Source organism: Spinacia oleracea, chromosome 4 (genome assembly GCF_020520425.1).
Source record: "Spinacia oleracea cultivar Varoflay chromosome 4, BTI_SOV_V1, whole genome shotgun sequence".
NCBI classification, from domain to species: Eukaryota; Viridiplantae; Streptophyta; class Magnoliopsida; order Caryophyllales; family Amaranthaceae; genus Spinacia; species Spinacia oleracea.
Window position 1 is genome coordinate 13780084 of NC_079490.1, and position 23996 is coordinate 13804079.

The following is a 23996-nucleotide window of genomic DNA, read 5'->3' on the forward strand; positions in this document are numbered from 1 at the left end:
AGAAATCAAATATGGCATATGTTTTGTAACCTATCTACGGAGATTATATTATAAAACTAGAACGAGTTTGTTACATCATAACCTAGTGAAATATGTCTACCACTTCCGTATGTGCAAACACTAGGAGCAGGGACCAACAAAATATAGCATATAGCTTGGTGGAGAAGTTTGTATTGTTTTTTTTTTTTTTTTGGTAAAAGGAGGGCATATATTAAGAACACAAGAGGTAAATGGAGGAAGTACTAGGTACTGCCCCATCCTCTGTCAGAGAAAGTTTTCAGTTACGGTACATTTTCTGCAAAGTTTTGTATGCTAGCATCCATACTTAGTTGATGCTCTAGAAGCCAAATACTATTACAAGATTGATCTGGTTGGTGGAGTACATAATGATCCCCTATTGGGTTTGTCTCTTCTCGCGCCGCTTTTGCCATGCTATCTGCTAATGTATTCATCGTCCTAGCCTCGAACCGCAGCTGAAATCCGCAAAGCAGTTGCTTCAGTGCCCTGCAATCCAAAATAAGATTAATGTACTTCCCGGACAGAGTATAGTTTGAGTTTACTATCTCACTGCTTCCTTGCAATCCGAAGAGAGGATGAGGTTCCTCCATTGTAACTGTAATGCTATTTGCAGACATTTCCTGATTGCCATAAGTTCCGACATAAAACTTGAGTCCGCCAAACATTTTCCTTTGAAGCCCAAAATCCATTGCCCTTTATGGTCTCGGGTAATACCTGCCAGACCTGCTACAAGAGAACCCGTTTTCCACGAAGCATCTGTGTTCATCTTAAAATTTGGGGGTTGGGGTGGTATCCAGATCGGGTTTGTCAAGGGGTGGCAGCTTTGGTTAGCAACGGTTGGGGGTGGGGGGTTATGGGCCAAGTATTCCAGAAAAGCCAAGGATGCCTTATACAAGCACTCCTTTGCTTTCATGTTTTCCCTGGAAAAAATCCATGCATTTCTTCTTTTCCAAATAAACCATAAGGTAAAGGGGAAAGCCATGGACCAAGTCCCATTTCTCCATTGGGCTGGATTTTGGATGTTTTTTATTAACCAAGACTCAAAATTTAAATTTGATTGGATATTGAAATCATTGACAAGGTCCCAAACTTCCTTCGCCCTAACACAATTTTTTAAAATATGGGCAGCATCCTCAACTGAAAGGGGGCAGAAAGGGCACGAAGAAGACACCCCCATTCCCCTTTTAGCTAAGGCATAATTTGAAGGAAGGGAGTCCAGGCAGACTTGCCACAAAATTTTTTTTATCTTGGGGAGAGTAGGGGAATCCCAAATCACTCTAAAATCAAAGTTATTCCCACTATGTCGGGCAATTAGATCATTATAAGCCAATTTCAACACAAATTTATCTTTCACAACGTATTTTGAAATTGGTTTATCCTCAAGGGGATTAATGGGGATTGGGATGCATTGTATTTCTTTCACAAGGGAGTGAGGGATGTTAAAGCTTATCTTTTCGAAAAACCATTCACCATTTCTAATAAGGTCCTTAACATGCAAACTTTCATCTACCAGGGATAAAGGGCCATGGATTTGCTCTCTAATAGGGGACCCTCCCACCCACTTATCATTCCACAGATCAATACTAAATCCATTTCCCACAACCCATTGGCACGAATTTTTGTAACATTCCCACGGGTCCTTTAACCCTCTCCAGATATAAGATCCCTTATTAAACCCAAAAGCTGCCGGTCTACTAAACAGATATTTTCTAACGATAATTTGGGATGCTAAGTTTGAAGGGAAAGAGGCCAACCTCCAACAAAGCTTAGAAATGAGGAGCTTGTTTTTCGCAAAGAGGTTTCGCACACCCAGACCCCCCTTCCACTTTGGCTTACAGACATTGTCCCAACTCCCAAGAGATGAGATGGACCCCTCTTTTTTGCGGGCCAGATTGCCAAAGGAAATTGCTAGCAATGGAATTGATATCAGAAATAATACTCTTGTGGATGGAGTAGCACTGCATGTAATACGAAGGGATGGCTGAAATGGTAGATTGAATAAGACACAGTTTTCCAGCTTTGGACAAACAAGACGCCTTCCAGGAGGCCAACTTATCCCGAACTTTATCCACAATAAACATTAATTGGTTCTTGGTGGGTTTTTTGTGTTGAAGGGGGAAGCCTAGGTAAGTGCCTAAGTCATGACTACGGGGGTACTTGAGCTTTCTACAGAACCTATCTATTTCTGGTTGCAGAGTATTATTAGAAAACATTAACTTTGACTTGCTGAAGTTTATGGATTGGCCCGAGACTGAGGAGAACATATCAAGCGTTTCAACCATGGTGTTAAGGGTCTTACTGGTTGCCTCCCCGAAGAGGACAAGGTCATCCGCGAAGAGCAAATGGGATATAGCTAAGGCATTTCTTCCTAGGGCAAAAGGGGTCCATTTTTTTTTTCTCACAATCCTGGTGGATGAGTCTAGATAACCACTCCATACACATAATAAAAATGTAGGGGGAAAGGGGGTCCCCTTGTATAATCCCCCTTGAGGGGAGAAAAGATGAGGTGGGTTTACCATTTATCATCACGGCCGTCCTGGTAGTACATATGCAGCTCATGATAAGGGTAATGGAGTCCTTACTAAAGCCTAGGCCACAAAGACAATTTCGGATAAAATCCCACTCAAGTTTATCATAAGCTTTCTCAAGATCTATTTTAAACGCAAACCAACCCTTTTTTCCCTTCTTGTTATTCATGGAATGGAGGATCTCAATGGCCACTATGAAGTTTGTGTCCGTCCCCCTATTTGGAATAAAAGCGTTTTGATTCGGGGAGATAAGGTTCCCTAGGAAAGGTTTCATCCTATTCACAATGATTTTTGTCACCACCTTATACAGAGTGTTACAAAGGCTTATAGGCCTAAAATTCTTAATTGACTCCGGGTTGTCCGTTTTTGGGATTAACACAATATTTGTGGAGTTTAACTCCGGAGGAATGCTCCTTTTCCTAAAAATTTCCACAATAAACCCACACAAATCACTCTTTATAAGCTCCCATTGGGTCCTATAGAAATGAGAATGGAAACCATCCGGGCCCGGGGACTTGAACTCTCCTATGCTAAACATGGACTCTTTTATTTCACAAAAAGAAGGAATTCCTGAGATATCATAAAGGTCCCTCTGGTTTCCAACAGCCAACCCATCACCCGTATCCCATTGAATTTCCTGCTTTGAAGTGGTGAATAATTTGTCAAAAAAAAGAGCAACATGTTTCTGAATTTCTTCCTCTCCCGAAACAGTATTCCCCACTTCATCCCGAAGTTGGACAATTCTGTTCCGGGCTCTCCTTTTTAAAACCGATTTTTGAAAGAAAGAAGTATTTTTGTCCCCATAACTGATCCAATTTGCCCTTGACCGAATGTGCCAAAACGACTCTTCTTGCACAAAAATTCTTTCCAACTCATTTTTTAGCACAAATTCCAGTTCAAAGAGGTAGGATGAGGCAGGGTGATTACACAGACTCCGCTGGACCCCCTCCAACCTAGCCATGAGGATATTTATTTTCCTATGCACACTACCAAAAACATTTTTTGCCCAAACCTTTATTGGTAACCGAAGGTCCAGGATGCGTTCCATGAAGGAACCACTCGACTTTGCCCATTCGTTACCAATTAAGGGAGAAAATGAGGGGTCCATGGTCCACATTGGCTCAAATTTGAAATGATTGGGATACGGAGTTCTTTGGATAGGACTTGTTGATAGGAAAATTGGGCAGTGATCCGACCCAAGTCTAGGGAGGTGGTAAAGGTTTGATTCAGGATACATGGTCAGCCATTCTGAGTTATAAAGGGCCCTGTCAAGTCTTTCAAAAATAGGGTCAAGTTTTCTTTTATTTGTCCAGGTGAATTTTTGCCCCGAAAACCCTATCATTAAGTTGACAGTCATGGATACAATTTAAAAAAGCTTGCATTTTGTAGGTTTTATGTGGTGTGCCCCCAAACTTTTCAGATGAACATCATATATCATTAAAATCTCCAATAGCTAGCCACGGACCCGACACAGTTTGGGAGAAGGATCTCAACTCCTCCCACGCAATTCGACGCTCTTTAAATCTAGGACTTGCATACACTGCAGATAAAGAAAAAGAAATTTGTGTGGAACATACCTGGACAAACCCATGAATCATCTGATTACTCAAACCTGTTGCTGTGAAAACAACATTGCTAGAGTTCCAGATGACAAGTATTCCCCCAGCAAAACCCGACGGCTCCACCATCTCAAAACTATCATACGGAATTTTATTCAACATTTTCTCAGCATTTCGTCGACCAGTACACAACTTAGTTACCACAATTATGTCCGATTTATGGGCTCGGATTAATGGCTTAGGTTTCCCATGAAGGAGGGGCGGGAAATTCCCCTTGTATTCCAAGCTAAGGTTGACATAAACTTAGGCACTGGTGGTGTGGAGAGGAGCCTCTCCCTCTCGTCCCAGTGGACCCGCTCCCTGATATCTATCACTTTCCCGGAGTTCAGGCTGTACAAACGGTAATCCTCGCAGTCGATGCATATTCTGGACAGCCTACTCTCCCTCCCTATCTTCGTTTCTGATTTCGCTATTATGAATACTTGTTGGTACTCGAAGGCTGTTCTCAGGATTTTCAGTTGGTTTGACCACCCCTCTAGGGTTAGAGATAGGGATGGTAAGGTCAACATACAGATTTCCCTTAAGGGGGGAAGGATCGGAGACGGATCGCAGAAGTAAACCACCTCCTGCGGAATGATTTCGTTCTTTTTGAAAGTTGCCGGGTTCTTTGAGAGTGCCCACTTGAGCATGACCGGTGCTGGACCCTCCATTTGTTCCAGATCCGATATGTTCGAAAAGTGAGCCGGCACTAGATCTTCCAGTTTCGGGTTCGGCGGTGGTGATTTTGCCGGCGTCTATGTCATCATGAGCTCCATCAGATGTTTCGGAGTAGATTGCGGGTCTCTGATAATCTTCCGAATGACAAGTGGGTTGATTTTTTTGGGGGGTAACTTGGTGTCCTTTTGTGGGAGGTAGTAGTATACTTCGTTTGGTGAGAATTCCGGTTGGGTCCAAAGGGGGGCTAAAGTGCAGTAGATGATGTCCTCTTCCCTTGAGAAGAAGATGTGTATTGGGTTCGGTGGATTTTGAGGTGGTGGCGGGAGACGGGTATTGTAGATCGGGTGAGTTGAGGGGTGAAGACTGAACCTGTTTGGGTCCCATTGCAGAGGGTTGTTGCTGCCTTCCATTGGAGGGTTGAGATAGGGAGATGAAGGAGGAGAATTGGGGGATGGCTAGGGTTTGGTTCGCAGAGTTGGTGGTAGGGTTTGGATGGGTGGCTGACTGATTTGAGGGGGTGGTGGAATTGAAAACAAAATCTGTTTTTGTTTGGGCTGTTTTAGCTGTTTGCAACTTTTGGGCCTGGTTGGGGTTTATTGTGCAAAAGGGGTTTGAGGGTTTTCCACTAGGTCCCTCAAAAAAAGTGGACGAATTTTTTGTAAACAAATTATTTGTTCCTTTTTTGGCAATTTCCCGTCAACCCATCCCATTTCCGTTTTTGGTATTTTTCTTTTTTGGCTCTGTTTTCTTCCTCTTCTTTGCGACTGTTGACCACCCTTCACTCTCCGGTGAACCTTCGTCGTCCGGTGAAGTTGGACCATTTATTATCGGTGTTGTAGCTGGTTCCGTTGGGTTTTTTGTGGCTGGATTTTGATGGCATTTATGGGAATGGGAGTCCTCCTTGTGACAAATCTTGCAAATTTGGATGGATTGGTGAAGTTCCACAATTTGCTGCTTACAGTTTCCCAACCAGACTGAGGCTGGGGTTACCCCACCCTCTTCCATCAAGCAGCAAATTCTAGCATAAGATGTTCTGTTGAGTTCCGCTCCCCTGTAGTCCGCTTTTGCAAATTTTCCTATCGCATTTCCAATTGATTTCAAAACATCAATCCTGTGATATTCGATGGGTAGCTCAGGTAGTTCAAACCATTTTGGGGTTGCTTGAGTGGAGGCTAGAGACGGTCTAAATTCCGGTTCCCATTTGCGGATTTCTAAGTAGTAACCATTGATGAACCATGGCCCGTCCTGAATTAGCTTTTCTGCTCCCGCAATTGATGGCGATTTTACCGAGTAGAAACCCTTCCCCATCCCAATCAAAGATGGGTTAGTCTTTAATTTCCACAGCTTCTTCAACTGTTCCGATAAGTACTCCACAGAGAAGGATTTACCTATTACTTTCAGAATAACGGCTGACTTCCATGGACCTTGGATTGCTTGGATAACCTCAGCCAAAATTGGCACGATTACATCCGTAGACGCATCAAAGCCCCTTGGGTTTGGGTAGTTTTGGTTGGTTTTAGGTATTTGGGTGGGTATTTGGAGCTGTGCGATCAGAATTTCTTTGAAGGAGAGTCTAGTAGTTGGTTGCAATTTTGGATTTACAGCCATTGGGTCTAATGGCGGTTCCTGGAGTTGGTTGGATTTGGTTTCGAGGTTGGCAGCGGTAAGGGCGGTGGTTGCCGGAGACCGAGTGACACTGAGTTGCATACTGGTGGCAGATGATGAGGTTGCGGAGAATTCCGTTGATAGGCAAGGATGGGTGGAGGGGGTTTTGTTGAGAGAGAAAGGGTCAGGGGGTTCCATTTTTACCAACAACATTATAAATTTGTATTGTTTAAATCTTGAAGTCAAGGGTTTGAGTCTCATATAAACAAATTTTTTAATTGTATGTAAATGCATGGAGCAGTAAGACCCTTTCAAAATGGAAGAGGAAGAGCGCCATAAACTTGAATACAAACATCTTTTAATTTATAGGACGGAGCATAGATATTTAAAGCACTAGTGTGTGCGTACTTCGTTTATTCGTTTTTTATCACAAGTGCACAAATAAATGCAAGTACCTTTTATGCTCCAAGATTCATTAAAAAAAACATACTACGCAACATTTGATTCATTATAAACACTAAAACACATAGTCTGGTTATAAGTTTCGACCTTACAAATATAAACATTTTCAAATTTTTTGAACGACAGACCTGTCAAAATCTATGGCCCTGTTTGGCAATTGGCTGTTGGCTGTTTTACGTGGCTGGTTTGACTGACTGTTAAAGTTGGCTGCTTTTGTTGGTTGTTTGACTATGGATTGGTTACAAATATTTTTGGTAAAATCAGTTGTTGGTTGTTGGCTGTAGCTATGTAAAATGACATTTAATTAATGTCTTTTATTCATTTTTCAATACATACTCTGTATTATGTACGGAGTAAAACGTAATTACAAATAAATGAAATATAAATTAAAAATAAATTACTTTATGCAATAGTATTAATAAATTATTTTTTTAATTAATAATTATGGAGTAATAATTAATAATTAACAATAATTTTTATTATTATTAATTATTAATTATTAATTATTAATTATTAATTATTAATTATTAATTATTAATTATTAATTATTAATTATTAATTATTAATTATTAATTATTATTATTATTAATTATTAATTATTAATTATTAATTATTAATTATTATTAATTATTAATTATTAATTATTAATTATTAATTATTAATTATTAATTATTAATTATTAATTATTAATTATTAATTATTAATTATTAATTATTTTATTAATTATTAATTATTAATTATTAATTATTAATTATTAATTATTAATTATTAATTATTAATTATTAATTATTAATTATTAATTATTAATTATTAATTATTATTAATTATTAATTATTAATTATTAATTATTAATTATTAATTATTAATTATTAATTATTAATTATTAATTATTAATTATTAATTATTAATTATTAATTATTAATTATTAATTATTAATTATTAATTATTAATTATTAATTATTAAATAAGGATAAAAAAGTAATTTAGATAGTGAAAAGCCAAAAGCCAACTCCAAAAAGCTAGTAACACTAGCTTTTCATTTTTGGCGGAAAAGCGGGCTTTTCAGCAAGCTAAAAAGTCAGTTACCAAACATATTTTTTGGCTGTTTGACCAGATTAAAAAGCCAACAGCCAAAAGCCAACTAAAAAGCCAGCAAAAAGCCACTTGCCAAACAGGGCCTATATGTTTTTTTTTCTCCACCTCATGTTGAAACCTATACTATCCCTACGCTTTTTCATTTGTTCCGTCAGAGGAACCCATGGTCGTCAAATATCACTATATTTATAAAACTTTGCTCGTTTAGTCGTCATTCCATCTTCCCCAACACGACTAAAGCACAGGTGGAATCATGGAATTTGATTTCTTAGGCGCCCTTTTCTAAGAGCATAAATTACTATCATTAATAGCCTCTTATTAGAGGATTATCTAGATTGTGAAATCTTTCCTCTATAATCCATGATTGAATCGTAATTTTCACAATTGGAAGATAGTTTGATGTATTGTCCTTTACAACAAATTCTCTTACACTATAATTTTTAAACATTTGTGTCCGACAAAGAACCCAATGCACATCGAGTAACATATTTCACTTTTAACTACTATCTTGAAATTTCGGTGACACCAAATTCATATTCTATTTGCATAGCCTAAATGGCGTTATGTAATCAAATACTTAGATGTTGCTTTATGTTCTTACGTGAGCATAACGTACTTTCTTGTTCTTATGTTCTTTCTTGTTCAATTTCTTGTGTTAGTTAGTGTTTTTGCTTTATGTTCTTTTTAGTATGCTTATAATTATTTTACAATATCCTACCAAACCATAATTTCAGTATCGAAACGGGGAATAAACAGTTAAACGTGGTAGCTTACATAATACTATTATGTTGTGCCTATTATGTATTGATCTAGTGATTAAATTAAGGGGATATATGTGTATAATATGCCACAGATTTGAGTATCCCTCACCCATTATAATTTGTATTGCACTCGTAACAAAAAAAAAAAAAAAACATAAACATTGTTATATGTGTACTTATAGTTGCTCCATGAGGTTGAACAAAAACACAAACTAACACAAGAAATTGAACAAGAAAGAAAATCATGCACGCAAGTAAAATATGGAAATGATTTAGACACATTTATTTTAAAAGCATATTATTCTTGTGTGGACACTAAACCTGGTCCACAATAATATTAGTGTGGACTCAAAGCAAACAATTTATTATGGCACCCATTTTCTATACATAGTGACATTTATTGTTCATATAGTGATTAAAATAAAGGGTGATGATAACAGTCGCAAGTTGTGACAACATTTAGTTGTCGCAATCTTACGTGTTGGAATCTAATTGGTACATATAGGCGCCACGTATGTTTGCGTCATCACAATATTTTTTACTATCAATGCAATATTTTTACTATGAGAATATGTAAATAAGGAAATCGATATAAAGAAGGAAACAAATTAGAATATTAAGATTTTCCTACCTTTTTTTGAAAGATATATAATAGGTTATATAATTTAAATATTTTAGTTTCCAATTTAAATCACGACACATAAGCATGACATGTCATCATCGTGACACGGCTTAAAGGTCGCATGTTGCGACCTTTATCATTTTCGTATAATAAATTAAACACCAATTTTCTTATATATAGTAACCATTTTTTGAATGTACATAACCTTGTGCTTTTAAAAGAGAAACGTGACTTAAAATCACATTATTCAAGCAAAACATGTACTTGACATCAATTTGATACTTTTTCATAATAATTCTAATAAACACGTCAAAATAAATTATAAATCAAGTTGTTGACTTTGTTTTAGGCATAGTCTACAATAAATTTAGTGTGGACCAGATCCATTTAAGAATTAGTGGTTTCTTTGTTATTTATGATGCATAAGACCCTTTTTATTACACGATCTAATGCGTGAATTAGCTTGCAGCGCGTATTTTCTTGTTTCCCCTCATGAACGTTTTTTGCTCCTCCCGATTAATATAGTTGGTGAACTATTTTTTACTCACCCGTTTTACTCATAAGGATATTTTTTATTCATTGACAGAAGTACTCTTAAAAGGTGCGTCAAAATCATTCTCTCAAAGATCTAAAAGTACGGAGTAGATTATAATGATAAAATTTGATTGGATCAAGGTGGCAAGATGTGGACATCAGGACATCCAAAGGACCACACTATTAGTGGCTGTCCAACAAGGCAAAGACAAAGACAATTAACTATAATTACTTTAGGTTTTGTTTGTGTACATAAAAGCTGTTTAGTTATTTGGAATTTATGCCAAATACATCACTTCATGCATAACTACAAGTGCATATGATAGATTTTTAGAAGGATATATTCTCAATCTCCTTCTGCCGCAAACTTATCCATCCGCCCAATTTTGCTATTCTACATGTTTAGGTTATGTGTGAAAACTTTTTGGGACATGTAAGAGTATATGTCTATGAAGAGTCTGACCACATACAAATTTTATAAAGCTTCATTTTAAGGATAGGTGCGTTCTTCACAATTGAAATCAATTGAGCACATTTAAACTAATAGACCATATTGAAGTTTATTAGATCTAGACAATTGCGCGAGTGGAGTGAGTTTATTGGATCTATTTAAAATTTATTTGACCTGATTGAAACTAATTTTAAAGGCGAAAATAGAACCACTATAAGATCAATTAATTTATAGTCGGTGGAGTAACCCACTAAAATCATATATTGGTCATTCAATTCGATCTTCTTCCTCTCAGACCGGTAGGACGACTAGTTCAATTCATATACGGATCTAAATGCACTTTGATACATTTTTCCACGTCGATTCCTTATACTTTCCAACTAAATCCATTTTTGTTAATCCAATGCCTAATGTTTTAAGCTTTTTAAACTCTAAGTCTCTAACACAAAACAATTACCATCATCGTAGACTTGTTTAATAAGTGTGTACGTAGTATTTTGTTATATGACGTATCAATTACCATCTAAATGCACTTTGATACATTTTTCCACTTTTATTCCTTATACCTTCCAACTAAATCCATTTTAGTTAATCCAATGCCCTAATGTTTCAAGCTTTTTAAACTTTAACACAAAATAATTACCATCGTAGACTTATTTAATAAGGGATAATTATTTTTTTTTGCTTGAATGAGTCATAAGAGCAAAACAAATTACAAATAAAAGAGAGAAAATTCAACATAAAACTTGTCGTATGCAGACTTTCAATCTTGACTATTGGGTCAACCCCTCATTAGCGTTATAGGAATAACGAGGTAAATGACCTAAAATATATTTCTGTACTTTCACATATCATTACTTCATTATCCATCTAATTTAACCTCCTTGTAGAAAGAAAAAAAGCTAATGGCAACAACCAGTCAACCAACCAACTAAAACAACATTGTCAAATACTCCCTCCGTCCCGGAATACTCGATCCGGTTTAACCGGCACAGAGTTTAAGGTACTTGAATTGACTTATTTAATTTAATAGGTAGTAGTTGATAGTGGGTATTATTTTAATGTAGTTAGTGGGAAATGTGTGAAGGGGTGGGGTTGGGGAGAGTAGGGGTTGAATTTTTAATTATTTTTTGTATGGAGTAGGGGGTAGGTGGGTTAATAGGGGTGGAGTGAGAAATAATATAATATTGGTAGAATATTTCCATTTTTAGAAACAGATCAAGTATTAAGGGACGGCCCGATAAGAAAAACAGGTCAAGTATTCCGGGACGGAGGGAGTAAAGTCATAATTTTTATCATGTGCTACGTATAGTATACAAGAGAAGTAGGAAACGCCCGAGGTATTTGAATTTGTGGAGTCCCCCTAATGAAATACTTGTCATACACTTGCTAGCATGTTAAATTTATTTAAAAGAAAAAGACCAATTCAACTATTTCTAGAAAAACATAATTAAAAAAAAATGCTTCGTAGAATCTTTTCATTTATCTAAGTAACTATATATTTCATACGATGTTTTTTCTTTGTTTATTTACTTGTAATATTGATCACTTTCACGAATGTCAATTCAATATATGCACAACTTTGATCATTAATACCTTTATTTCTCTTTAAACAATAACTATAAAAGATGATATTTTAAAAATAAGACAAATCCAACAAGGCAACAAGATTCCACGTGATTATGGTTTATCTTACATATAAATAACCATTAACTAACAACAGTGAAGTACTTAGAATGTATGAATATCCAAATTTCAAATGTGGCGAGTATTAATTAAAAAATCGGAGGAAGTAAAAGATAAACATGAGAGAAGGTATCAAGGCGGCCAAGTTTATAAGGGGTTGATCTCTAAATTGATCATTGAAGGCGACAATACTTGCGCCATCAATTCCATCAAAAGAGTGTGGAAGGTGTCGTGAAAACGAGATCCACAATATCATTAATGATGCGGAAGTGGATATACGGTGTTTTGAGAGTTTCAGGTGATACACTACTATAGAGAGGCGAATAAGGATGTGGTGTTGAGAGTGATGGATAGCTCAGTTGGTTAGAGCTTCCATCCCGGTTCTAGGTGATCCTGGGATCGATTCTCATCTCCGCCCTTAATTTGTGGCTCATTAGCACCAAAAAAAAAAAAGATGCGGTGTTTTGCTCTAATAGAGGTCACTCTTGTTCATCGCTCACCTATGGTTTCGAAGCTTTTGTTGACATGTTGTTAATCGTCCAAAATGATGAGTTACATTACTATTTTACTAGGGTTGCCCGTACAAGTGCGAGACAAAGCTTTTCGAGTTGAATGTATCTTTTCTCATATTCAAGAAGGCTTTTAATGAGATTATCTATGGCACATTCTTTCCCGATCTCTTGGGCTAGCATAGCCCCCACTGCAGTTTGAGTTACCGTGACGTACAAAACGCAGAAGAACATCATATCTGGGAGAGCTGGAGCAAGTACTAGCCTAGTTTTTCTAATAAATAAATAAAATTAAAATATTTACATAAAATATCAAATACGTGTGTATAAACCTTAGTCATATCACTATTATACTGGAACAAGTTTGTATAAACGTTAGCCATATCTCTAGTTAGACTACCCCATTACGGTTAGTAATATAAAAAAATACATATCAAATATTACTTTTATATACCGTTCTTATACTTAATGTTACAATGTCTATATAAAATTTTACACACGCATCACGTGCATAAACACTATACATGTCATATGTGCCTCCCTGACAAATTGGGGCCACTACAAGCTGTAGATCTTATAGATGATGGGATTCACGTGCCATGCACAGACGACAAATTAACCATCAAAAAAGAGAGAAGAAAAGCAGAAGAAGGAGTTGGAGCTTTGTTCAATGTTGAGTCGATCTTATCTTAAGGGCAAGTATTAACAGAGAGATAAATACAGAGTTGAAGATCTTTTTGGGTTGACCAGTCAAACTATCAAAGGCCTTTGAAAAGTTACTTTTAATTCAAAAAGGTTATCACTTTGTGTGGACTCGACATGCAACTTATTGCCTTCTTTTTCTCGTTATTTTCTTTGACTCATGCATACACCCCCTATTCTCCTACAGTCCTATCATATTCATAAACTATGATCTTGTTAAGAAATTAACTTTTTCTTGCATGTGACATTTTTTAAATTATAAATATTTTATATAGGAGTAATTAATCTACTTTTACTACGTAGTATTTAAAACGCGTTTATTTTACGTGAAATAAGTGCTTGCTCTGAATTTTATAAGTTTTGATTTGATAAATGCTTATTTTTCAAATACGAAGTATTTAAGTTTCATATATTATTAATAACAGAGAATCAAAGATATATGACATTAAGAAAGAACATAACATGTTCTTAATTATGTTTTATATATAAAAAAACCTTGTAATAGCTAGTGGACGACTTGTGCTACATATCGATTACACTCGGAACACTCAAATACATAAATTGATATAAAAATTTTGTATGAACTTTAGTATCTTAACTTAGGGAATATTTATTTGAAATTACTTGTTTGGAAAAGAAGAAAAAAAAACATATTTGTATACATGAAAATGTTTTACTCTATACTCTTTCTTTTCGAATTATTTTACATGAAATAATTAATTAAGTAAAAAAAATTTAGTCGAAGAAAACATGATTGGTGTTGCATAAACTAGGCCATGACATAGGTATCTACTCCGTAGTGATCTTCAAGAAATTGAAAAGAGGAAGGAATTAACTTTTTCACCATCATGTATAAACTCAAAGCACAATAAACAAGAGAATAAAATCAACAAATTTGCAATGAATTTCAGAGCTAATTATAAGTTATTCAAACTCCATATAAATGCTACTCCATTCAAATTGTCTTGATTTCACAACTTATACAAACTGAAAAATTTAAAACAATAATTAAGTGGGAAAAAAAAACTTTGACTAATTACTTTTGTAATAATATTTCCAAGATTCTTGGAACACATACATAAACTTAACTTAAGATCTACTCCGTCCCTACAACGACAAATATTTAGAAACGGAGAGAGTACGTAATAATTAACCAAGTAAAAATACTTTCTGAACACAACGCAACATAAAAAAAGATTAATTATGTTAATTAATTACTATGCTAATTAAAAGTATGAATTAAGGAGGATCAAACTTGTAGAATTTATCAACAGCAACAGAAACATCCCAGATGCAACTAAGTCCCTTTGGAAAAATGACAACATCTCCTGCCCCAAACTCTACAACACCTTCATCATTTGTTGACCCTTTATTTTTAGGGTATGCCTTAACTTTCCCTCTCACAAAGTAACATGTTTCTGTTGCATCATATTTCAGTGTCATTTTCCCTGGTGGACAACCCCATCTGCACAAATTCAAATTACACTATCAGCGTGACTATTATTAATTAACTCTGTACTCGTACAGAGTAGAAAAACAAAATCAAATAATGTTAGTGAAGGATTATGTAAACATAATCTTGTATTTATGGTTAGAATAGATTAGCATATAAAAACAAGATTATATTTACATAATCTATGATAATTTAGTTCTCAAAAAGTAATTAAAGAGAATGATACATACTTAGGCCAAGATTTAATGCCAAGTTCTGATAAACGAGCTTCTGAAGGATTTTTCTCAACTATGATCTTGATATTTGATTCTGATGTTGTTCCCATTCTGTTTTTTTAATTGAAAAAAATTAATTTTCTGTTTTCAAAGGAGGAGATGAAAAGAGGAGGAAGATATAAAGAAGGGTAGATATGTTTGCCTTTGGTGTATTTATAATGACATAGGAGAGAGTTGAGAAAGAAGGGGGACAAGAAGAAAAAGGAAAATAATTGAAAACATTAAAGTGGGATAAGTGAGAAAGAAAAAAAATAATCATGTGTGAAAAAAATTAAAGAGATATGAAAGACCCTAGCAAGAAGTCTTTCCTAATTAATAGATAGTCTTGTGAAAGAAGTGAATAAATGTACTTTATTTATACCTAGCTAGTTTTATAATGTGTTTCATATTTCATGTTTTTTTACTTGAACCAGTTTAATTCCTTTTATAAAAGTTGTATATTAATTGCATCATTTTTTTTTAAGTGTTCTACCATATTTTATTTTAAGGATGTGATTTCCATATAATAATATATCTTAGTTAAAGAGTCTTTCTAAGACAAAGATATAAAAGAGATTTAATACCAGGTTATGAACACTAGCCAAAAAATTATAATCAACTAATTAAGACTCGTTCGATATCACTTTTATTTTTTAATTTTTAGTTTTTTGGTTTTGAGAATCATATGATTTTGATCATGAACTAAAAAATAGTCATATTTATAGTAATCATGTTGATTTTGAAACATGATAACCAAAAACTTGAAACTACTTTTTGTTGTTTTCATATTTTGGTTTTAAGTTTTGTGAAAAAACAGAAAATTGGAAACAAAAAACGATATCGAACAGGAAGGTAGTTGTCATCTACATGCTACAGTTTTCAAAATAAGCTTATCACCCTCAAAAACAAGTTTCACACCAGCTTTGTTAAGGAGGGCACCAGAAATTAAGTTCCTGCGAATAGAAGGGACGACATACAATACATTTTGCAAAGATAAAGATTTTTCAGAATTCAGTTTTAGGAGAATTTTTCCTTTTCCAAGCACCTCAGAACTGCTTGAATTTCCCATAAAAACCTGTTCACCTCGCGTAGCTTCTTTGAATTCTGCAAACAGTTTCTTATCCGAACAGAAGTGTTTAGTTGCACCTATATCAACAATCCATTCAATTTATTATCAACTAAATTAATTTCAGAAATTACAACAGCAATAATTTCAATAGGATCTTCAGCAATATGAGCCTGATTCTTGGTTTTATCCGGTTTCTGGCCATTGTTTGGTACATCTTTGTGTTTGTAGCATTGTTGAGCCTAATGGCCTGACTTACCACAAACATAGAAGCCACCAGATATCTTGTCGGACTTCCCATTTTTCTTGAAGTCTCCAGCTTTCTTGCCTTGAACACCAAATTGTTTGGTATTATGATTCTTCTTCTTGAAATTTTCAGCATTCTTGTTTTGTTTATTAAACCTGTTAGATTTTGGGAAAGAAGATTCCACAATGTTGGCTTTAACATAAAGTTCATAACGAGAAGAATCCTTATCCTTCAATCTGTTGGCTTCTTCGATCTTCATGTGGCTGACTAATTCTTCAAGAGACATGTCTTTCTTCTTGTGCTTCAAATGATTGTGGTAATTGGACCATGAGTCTGGAAGCTTCTCGATCAGGACATTGGCTTGCAACACCTCACACATCTTCATACCTTATGCCAGAATATCAACAACCAGATTCGTACTCGTGGACTTGATCCATGATAGACTTGTCATCAACGATCTTGAATTGAAGCCACTTTCCAGTAGCATATTTCTTCTTGCTAGCATCATCTGTTCCATATTTCTTTTCCAAGGTCTCCCAAACATATTTAGTAGATTTGTTATTGATGAAAAGATCAAAGAGAGAGTACGTTACCCATGTGACTGAGAAGATGACCTCTAACGAACTTGTTATGCTTCTCATACTTGGTGATCTGTTCATCAACATTTGGTGTGGCAGCGGCAGCGGCATCATCAGACATCTCGGTGAGTGGACGTTGAGGACAGTCTTGAACAAGGACGTAATCAACCTCCAATTGCTCAAAAAAGATCAGCAACTTTTGAGCCCATCGTTTATAATTGGTACCGTAGAGAGGTTCCAATTTTGAGAGATCGGAAAGTATTTTGATAAGAGATGAATCCATAATCAGATTTCACAGTTGAAAATTTGCTTCTAAATTGTAAGAGATAATACTGTAAAATCCGAAATGATTAAGGAAATGTGGGCCGAATATTTGATGTATATATGTGAAGCTGCGACGTGTTATAGAACATTGTCTTAGAAGCAAAATTCACCACAACTATGGTGCAATCGGAATAGGCGTTGACCCCAAGATTTTACACAACAATTCGTCTTAATGCGCACTCAAATAAGACGAACTTAGGAACTCATAATATGCTCAGAATAATAGTTTTAGAAAAAGGATAAGAAGAGAATGAATGTTTTCGGTGTATCACAAATGAGCTCCCTTAATCTGATTATAAGACAACATAACCGAAGAATTAGAAATGAATTGCACAATCAAAACATTTGTAACCGAAGAATCAGAAATCAATTGCGTAATCAAAACGATCGACGTAAAATTAAGGGAGCGTTTTCAACAGTTACGATTCTTTCCGCACCGCGCACGTGCCACGACCCGAACCGGACGACGACACATGCGCAGGGATGCCCCTTTCTAGCCCAAACCACTAGGGGAAGTACTTCAAAGTATAAACAACACTTCCCTATATTTAAGCAAGGGAAACATACTTTTTTCTTTTCAATGTGGGATAAAACACTTTTCATTAAATACCACTCTTGAAACCCCCAATTTTGCTTTTCTATCAATGTGGGACAAAGCCCATTTTCACAAAATGGTAGAATTAAACCTCACTCTTTGCATTGTATCCAATGCGGAGTAGTATGAATAATTTCAAATCTTATAAATAATTTATACTCCGTATCATCTTTCCCCAACGCGAGACAACACACCTATAACAATGTATATGGATCATATGCCTATTAACCAGTAAGCCGACAACTAAAAATCGATAGTGATAAATAAGCTTATCCTACGTATCAACAGTGCCATGTTTTGGTCAAATAATAAGATTTGGTTGATTTTGGCACACCAAGTGTGAGTAGAGTATAATGTTTTATTCTCTCGCAAAGAGTGTATCAAAAGCAACTAAATGGTGTGCCAAAATCAGTTTCCATGATGAAGCGAGAAGTGTGAGAACATATTGTGCTCCTAGAGTCGTCCCATGAAGCAAATAGCAAATATAGCAATCCAAGCCTCCTAGTTGAACATTCCCTTACTTACCACCTTAATCTTCACGTCATACTATGACTTATGATCAATTCAAAATTAACAAAAATATGAGTATATGATCAATTGATTATGCGTGCTTCTTGCTAGCCTCAATCATCAAAATTTCCAAATGCATGCAGCATGTCGATGGCCTTACTCGGCCTTGAAATAATTTGGAGAACAACCGGCCTCATACCATTATACCTATATACGAGCTCCAAACCACAAATAGTCCAAATAAAACATCAAGGTTGCATATATATATATATATATATATATATATATATAGGGGAGGGATCCGGTGAAAATAGGTCCCTATGTGAGGAAACTAGTATATATGAGAATGAATCTAATCCGTAGGATTAGATTCAATCTAAGGGCTAGGATTAAAACCAATTAATGGCAATATGTAAATAACCTTCCAACTACTAACATAATAAAACCCACGCCCCTTTCTCTCTCAAACTAATCTCAGTATTCACGCTCTCTCTCTACAAACGATTATCCTCCACCCTCTCTCTCACCATTTTCTCTCTCCTCCAGAAACAACCATTAAAGCTCTAGAGAACGGCGATCAAGCTCCAAAATCGCCGATTACTTACTGATTTAAGGTAAAGTCTCGCTTCATTGTTCTATATTTCTTCTCTTCTACTACAATTACCGCTAATTTTAACATAATTTTGTCAGTTGAAGATGAACGAAGGTGAATATTCAACAAATCAACCTGAAAAAAAAATACGAACGAAGAAGGTAAATGAAATACACAAAATTCAAACTATTTTCCTTGTTTTTAAACATTATTTTAGTTAATTTGTGATAAGTTTTGATTGTAAGGTAAAAATATAGAAAATTCGTAAGTAATTGAGTAGATTGAATGTTCTGATTGTAGTATTTGATGTTCTATTTGTTGTTTTATTTTTTCTGAATTTAGAATCAGTTTGTTCTGGATTTTTTTTGATCGATTTCTGAATCCAGAATCAGTTTGTTCTGAACTTTTGTGATTAATTTTTTAATTAATTGTTCATGTTTTTATTTTACTTTATTTGTGATCAGTTTTTGAATTTTTGAATTTTAGGTTATTAATTTCTGATTTTTCTAATCTTTAAATTAATTTGTTTTCTATATTTACTGATTTATGAAATAAACCATGATCTAAAACTTATAGTTACATGTTCTGAAATTTGAAACAGAGAAAATTCAAAGGACGTAAATGAGATTAAACATGCCAAAAATTCAGAGCTAAATCGAGCGCGTTGATAGTACAATTGTCGAAGAAGAAATCCGAAGGACATCATTGAAAAATGTTGGTAATATTTTATAATCTTAATTCTTTAGAACATGAAGGTTCAACATTTAGAACATAAAGGTTCATTGTTTAGAACAAAATTGTTTAATATTTAGAACATAGAAGTTACTTTTTAAAACATAAAAAATTAGGGATAGTGATGGTAATTTCGACATCTTATGATGTTCTAAAAGTAATAGTTATATGTTTTGCATTTTTTAACAGAGAACGTGAGAATAAATGCGCCAAACAACTATGAAAGATATCATGAGCAATATTGGGTAATATTTATGCTTTCAATACTTTAGAATGTGAAGGTTAAGAATGTAGAACATGAAAACTCATTGTTTAGAACAAAATTGTTTAATGTATAGAACATAAAAAATATTGGTAGAAACTAGATGTTATTTGACTACACTTACCATTTACTACATCAGGGAAGGTTCGGGCTAGAGTGAATGGACTGGGGTGACTGGACGTCTGGACTACACTTACCATTATATGGCATAATGAATTTAGAACATGAAAGTTAAAATTAAGATCATGAAAGTTCACGATTTAGAACAAATATATTTAGTAGCTCATAGCGTCTATCGATCTTTTGGATCTTGGCAAAATTTTAACCCAATTCGAACTAATTCGAACTACTTTCTTTGTTTTTATACATTAATTGAAGTTATCTTTGTTAAATTTTGATTTTCAGCCAAAAAGAAATACTAAAAAACCACCAAAATATCTAGAAGATCCATGAGAGTAAGTATTCAATGCTTTAATTTTAGCGAAGTTTTTGTAATTATTTTCGGAATTTTTCGAAATTTATTTTTGTAATTATTTGTTCTGCAAATTTGTGGATGTTTCTAGCGATTTTGCTAATTTTTATGTTCCTTATATTTGATCGTTGTTGTAATTGTGGATGTTCCGATATGAATTTTTAGTATTTTGATAAGAATTTAATTTCTGATTTTCTGAATTAATTTGAGAATTTTAAGATATTTTTTCGATATCTTATGATGCTCTAAAACTAGTAGTTATATGCTCTGAATTTTAATGTTCACTGTAATTGCATATGTTCTGAACTATATTTGCATATGTTCTGAACTATATTTGCATATGTTCTGAACTATATTTGCATATGTTCTGAACAATAAGTGCATGTGTTCTGAACTATAATTTTACACATTCATTGAATAGTTTAGTAACAAGTGGCTTCGTAACTTATCTTATTGTGAGCTTTGAGTGTAATTGTTGGTTCGGAGATTTCACTTTTGTTCCTCTCCATTTGTTACATTGAATTTGGAGACACAAAAGGCTCCCTTGGGGATGTAGTTGTGTAGTTTAGCTTTAGGTTTCTGTATAACTCCTACTTTGATTTATAACAGTGCATTGATTACCTCAGGGACACATATAGAGTAAAATGGACTAAGAGAAGTTCTTTCATGACCTGCATCTAATATTCAGTATACTAGAAGGCGCTTCAAGAGCTCGGTTTAGGAATGTGTCATATAGTTGAATTGAAAATGTAGTTGGTGGCCTGTTTCTCTGTTTTGAAAGTGTTTTTTATAAGCTTTGAACAAAAATTTCCAGCTTTGAACAACTAACTCATTTTTTCAGAACAAGAGATATTATGGCCGAATATTTTTACTACTCTATGTTAGGAAATGCTTGTCATAATATGTTGATTTTAGAGGTTGCCATGGGACAGGGATAAGCCCGGTTAGGGCGTTTTCCAGTTAACCTCGAAGCCGAGGTAGTTCAAGTCTGGAAATTAATGGACAAATTCATAATCAGTTGGTTCATGCCATAGGTTGGTTCTGGACTCGGTAGATATTAAAGTTTTAGGGTCTAGTCCTAATCTTGCTTATGTACTAAAGTATCATTACATATGTTCTAATCATTATTGTATATGTTCTAATTACAATAGCATATGTTCTAATTATTATTGAATATGTTCTAGTTATTATTGCAGATGTTCTTATCATTATTGCATATGTTTTAAAGGTTTATACGAAGTATATGGTATGGACTTTCATAGTTAGCTTCCCACACTTGTCGGGATTTATAGATTTTCACAGTATGCTTCTAAGCCTAATAAGGGAAATTGGAAAAGGCTTATGCTATATTATGATGTTGTTAACTAGCTGATAAGTTGGCTATTCTCTACTTTTTAGTGTATTAGGATAAGTATTTTTTATAAGAATTTAATTTCTAAATTTTTGAATTAATTTGAGAATTGAGAATTTTACTCTTTTTTTCTTCTTCTAATTTTCGATATTTTATGATGTTCTAAGAGTAATAGTTATATGTTAAACAGAGGAAATGAGAATAAACGCGCCAAAATAACGAAGAAAATTGTCCTGTCATCAATTATAAAGGACATCATGTGCAATATTTGGTAAAATTTTATACTCTCAGTACTTTAGAACATGAAGGTTAAGAATGTAGAACATGAAAGCTTACTGTTTAGAACAAAATTGTTTAATGATTAGAACATAAGTAATATTGGTAGATATAGATGTTATTTGACTACACTTACCATTTACTAGGGTACGTAGGGGAGGTTTGAGCTGGAGTGACTGGACTACACTTACCATTATATGGCATAATGACATTAAAACATGAAAGTTAAATTAAGAAAATGAAATTTCATGGTTTAGAACAAATATATTTAGTGGCTCATAGTGTATGTCTTTTGGATCTAGGCAATGGTTAATACTAGTTGTGGCTCATGTTCTGACTTTACTAACCATTCAAACAATGTGGTCCGCTTATGAGATATGTGTAAGCTCTCATTCCTCTATCCACTTATATACGAATAATTCAAAAAGATCAGTCTTTCACATCTTATTTGACTAGGTGTAATATATGGCAGAGCAGGGGAGGTTTTGAGAGTAGGTTTGGGATAGGAGTAGGGGCTGGGAAGACTGAAAATAGACACGATGTTTTATATAACAAAATATATACGGATCTTAGTTTCCTAATTTAGTTTGTCCATAAACTATAAGAAGAGTTTTCAACAAGCCACATTTTAAAACATGGTAGAATACAAATAAGGTACATCAAAATATATATTGGTAGAATATTTGGGTAGAGTGAAAGGATATTTTTTTTTAGTCCATTGCCTTTCTTACTGATGTGTACACTGCTTTGTAGAACATATAGCTTAACTTCTTAGAACATGTAGCTTAACTGATTAGAACATATAGAAATAATGTATAGAACATATAGCTTCACTTGTTAGAACATATAAATTCAATTGTTAGAACATATAGCTTCTCTTTTTATAACATTAAGTTTCACCTTTTAGAACATTATTTTTTACAACGTATCACTAGTTTATAAAGTGATAAAACACCAGTGTCGGAGTCCATTTTTATTCCAATTATCGAAAAAAACACTCTTAGCTGACATCCTTTCAAATATTGGGTAATATTTCATCATCTCAATTCTTTAGAATATGAAGGCTCGCTTTTAAAAACATTAAGTTCAACTTTTAGAACATAATTTTATACTGTTCTCTACATGTAGAAAAGCTATTATTTATGTATATTTTATGTTCTAAAATTCATAACAAGATGTTCTAAAACTAGAAATGTATGTTTCAATGTTCTCTTCTTGTATCAAATATATTCATGAATGTGCTTTAGGTCTGATTTTTGGCTTGTTTCTATGACAATTCAGGTCAGGTTAGCTATGTTGGGTTTTCATGTGCAAAATTATGGGCTAATATAGTTGTTGCATAGATTGGTGTTGTTCTTAAGTGGTTGCATGGCTGCTGGTGCATGCTATTTGTTTTGCAGGGAGGAATGTTGTGGGTGAGTCTAGGGTGGTATGATTCCTTTTATTGACTATATATTGGGCAACTGTTCTGCTATGTTTGGCTACTACTAGCAGTTTTGTGCATGTGGTGTTGTTACAAGTAACGGTTGTTAATGCTTGATGTTTTGGGACAATGCCTATTAGCTCAATTGGTAGAGCTTTGTGCGATTGCACAATGATGTAGGTTCGAATCCTACATAGGCAACTCTTTATATTCTGTTTATGATATTAATTAATTCTTCTATTTGATGATTCTTTACTTTTGAATCACTTATATTTACTTTTGGATTTGTTCTACTTACTTTAGAACATATGTATAAATTTTTAGAACATTAGCCTTGGTTTTTAGAACATAAAATCTAACTCTTGAACTGAAGGCAGTTGTTTGTAGAGAAACTAGTCAGGGGAGCAGGGAAGCATGACCGAGATGGCCAAGATGTATGACCAACATAATTCCTCATTGGCGGGGTCTGATAAGAAAGCACAGGGGTAACTGCTTGCGGGAAATCCGCAACATGACCTTTATGCATAGCATTTGACAACAAATTATCACGAGTTGTTGTCGATATATTCCAAAGAGGTGATGACAGAAGAATCATTGGAATTAAAACCGCTG

At 34.5% G+C, this 23996-nt stretch overlaps 2 protein-coding genes and 1 long non-coding RNA gene across 3 annotated transcripts; 1 reads left to right on the forward strand and 2 right to left on the reverse strand.

The window, feature by feature from the left end:
- Window positions 1-559: 559 nt before the first annotated feature.
- LOC130471332 (uncharacterized) lies at window positions 560-3903 on the reverse strand. Its single transcript, XM_056841393.1, has 3 exons — window positions 2535-3903; window positions 2298-2437; window positions 560-1999 (listed from the first exon to the last, which is right to left on the reverse strand). The coding sequence occupies exons 1-3, from the start codon at window positions 3901-3903 to the stop codon at window positions 560-562; spliced, it is 2949 nt and encodes a 982-aa protein (XP_056697371.1).
- Window positions 3904-14183: 10280 nt separating this feature from the next.
- Window positions 14184-15218, reverse strand: LOC110791161 (uncharacterized). Its single transcript, XM_021995912.2, has 2 exons — window positions 14933-15218; window positions 14184-14714 (listed from the first exon to the last, which is right to left on the reverse strand). The coding sequence occupies exons 1-2, from the start codon at window positions 15025-15027 to the stop codon at window positions 14489-14491; spliced, it is 321 nt and encodes a 106-aa protein (XP_021851604.1). The 5' UTR covers window positions 15028-15218; the 3' UTR covers window positions 14184-14488.
- A 3537-nt stretch (window positions 15219-18755) lies between these two features.
- LOC130471275 (uncharacterized) lies at window positions 18756-20452 on the forward strand. The gene is made up of 3 exons (XR_008931967.1): window positions 18756-18890; window positions 18967-19029; window positions 19470-20452. It is a non-coding gene; the product is annotated as an uncharacterized lncRNA (long non-coding RNA).
- Window positions 20453-23996: the final 3544 nt, after the last annotated feature.

Excerpts from the sequence above, each read along its gene's own strand:
- LOC110791161 (XM_021995912.2), bottom strand. The coding sequence starts at position 15,027 with ATGGGAACAACATCAGAATCAAATATCAAGATCATAGTTGAGAAAAAT. Across the intron at positions 14,715-14,932 it reads GGCATTAAATCTTGGCCTAA|ATGGGGTTGTCCACCAGGGA; the intron begins GTATGTATCATT and ends GAATTTGTGCAG.
- LOC130471332 (XM_056841393.1), bottom strand. The coding sequence starts at position 3,903 with ATGACTGTCAACTTAATGATAGGGTTTTCGGGGCAAAAATTCACCTGG. Across the intron at positions 2,438-2,534 it reads GACGGCCGTGATGATAAATG|ACTCATCCACCAGGATTGTG; the intron begins GTAAACCCACCT and ends GTGGTTATCTAG. Across the intron at positions 2,000-2,297 it reads GTAAGACCCTTAACACCATG|CCATCCCTTCGTATTACATG; the intron begins GTTGAAACGCTT and ends CTACCATTTCAG.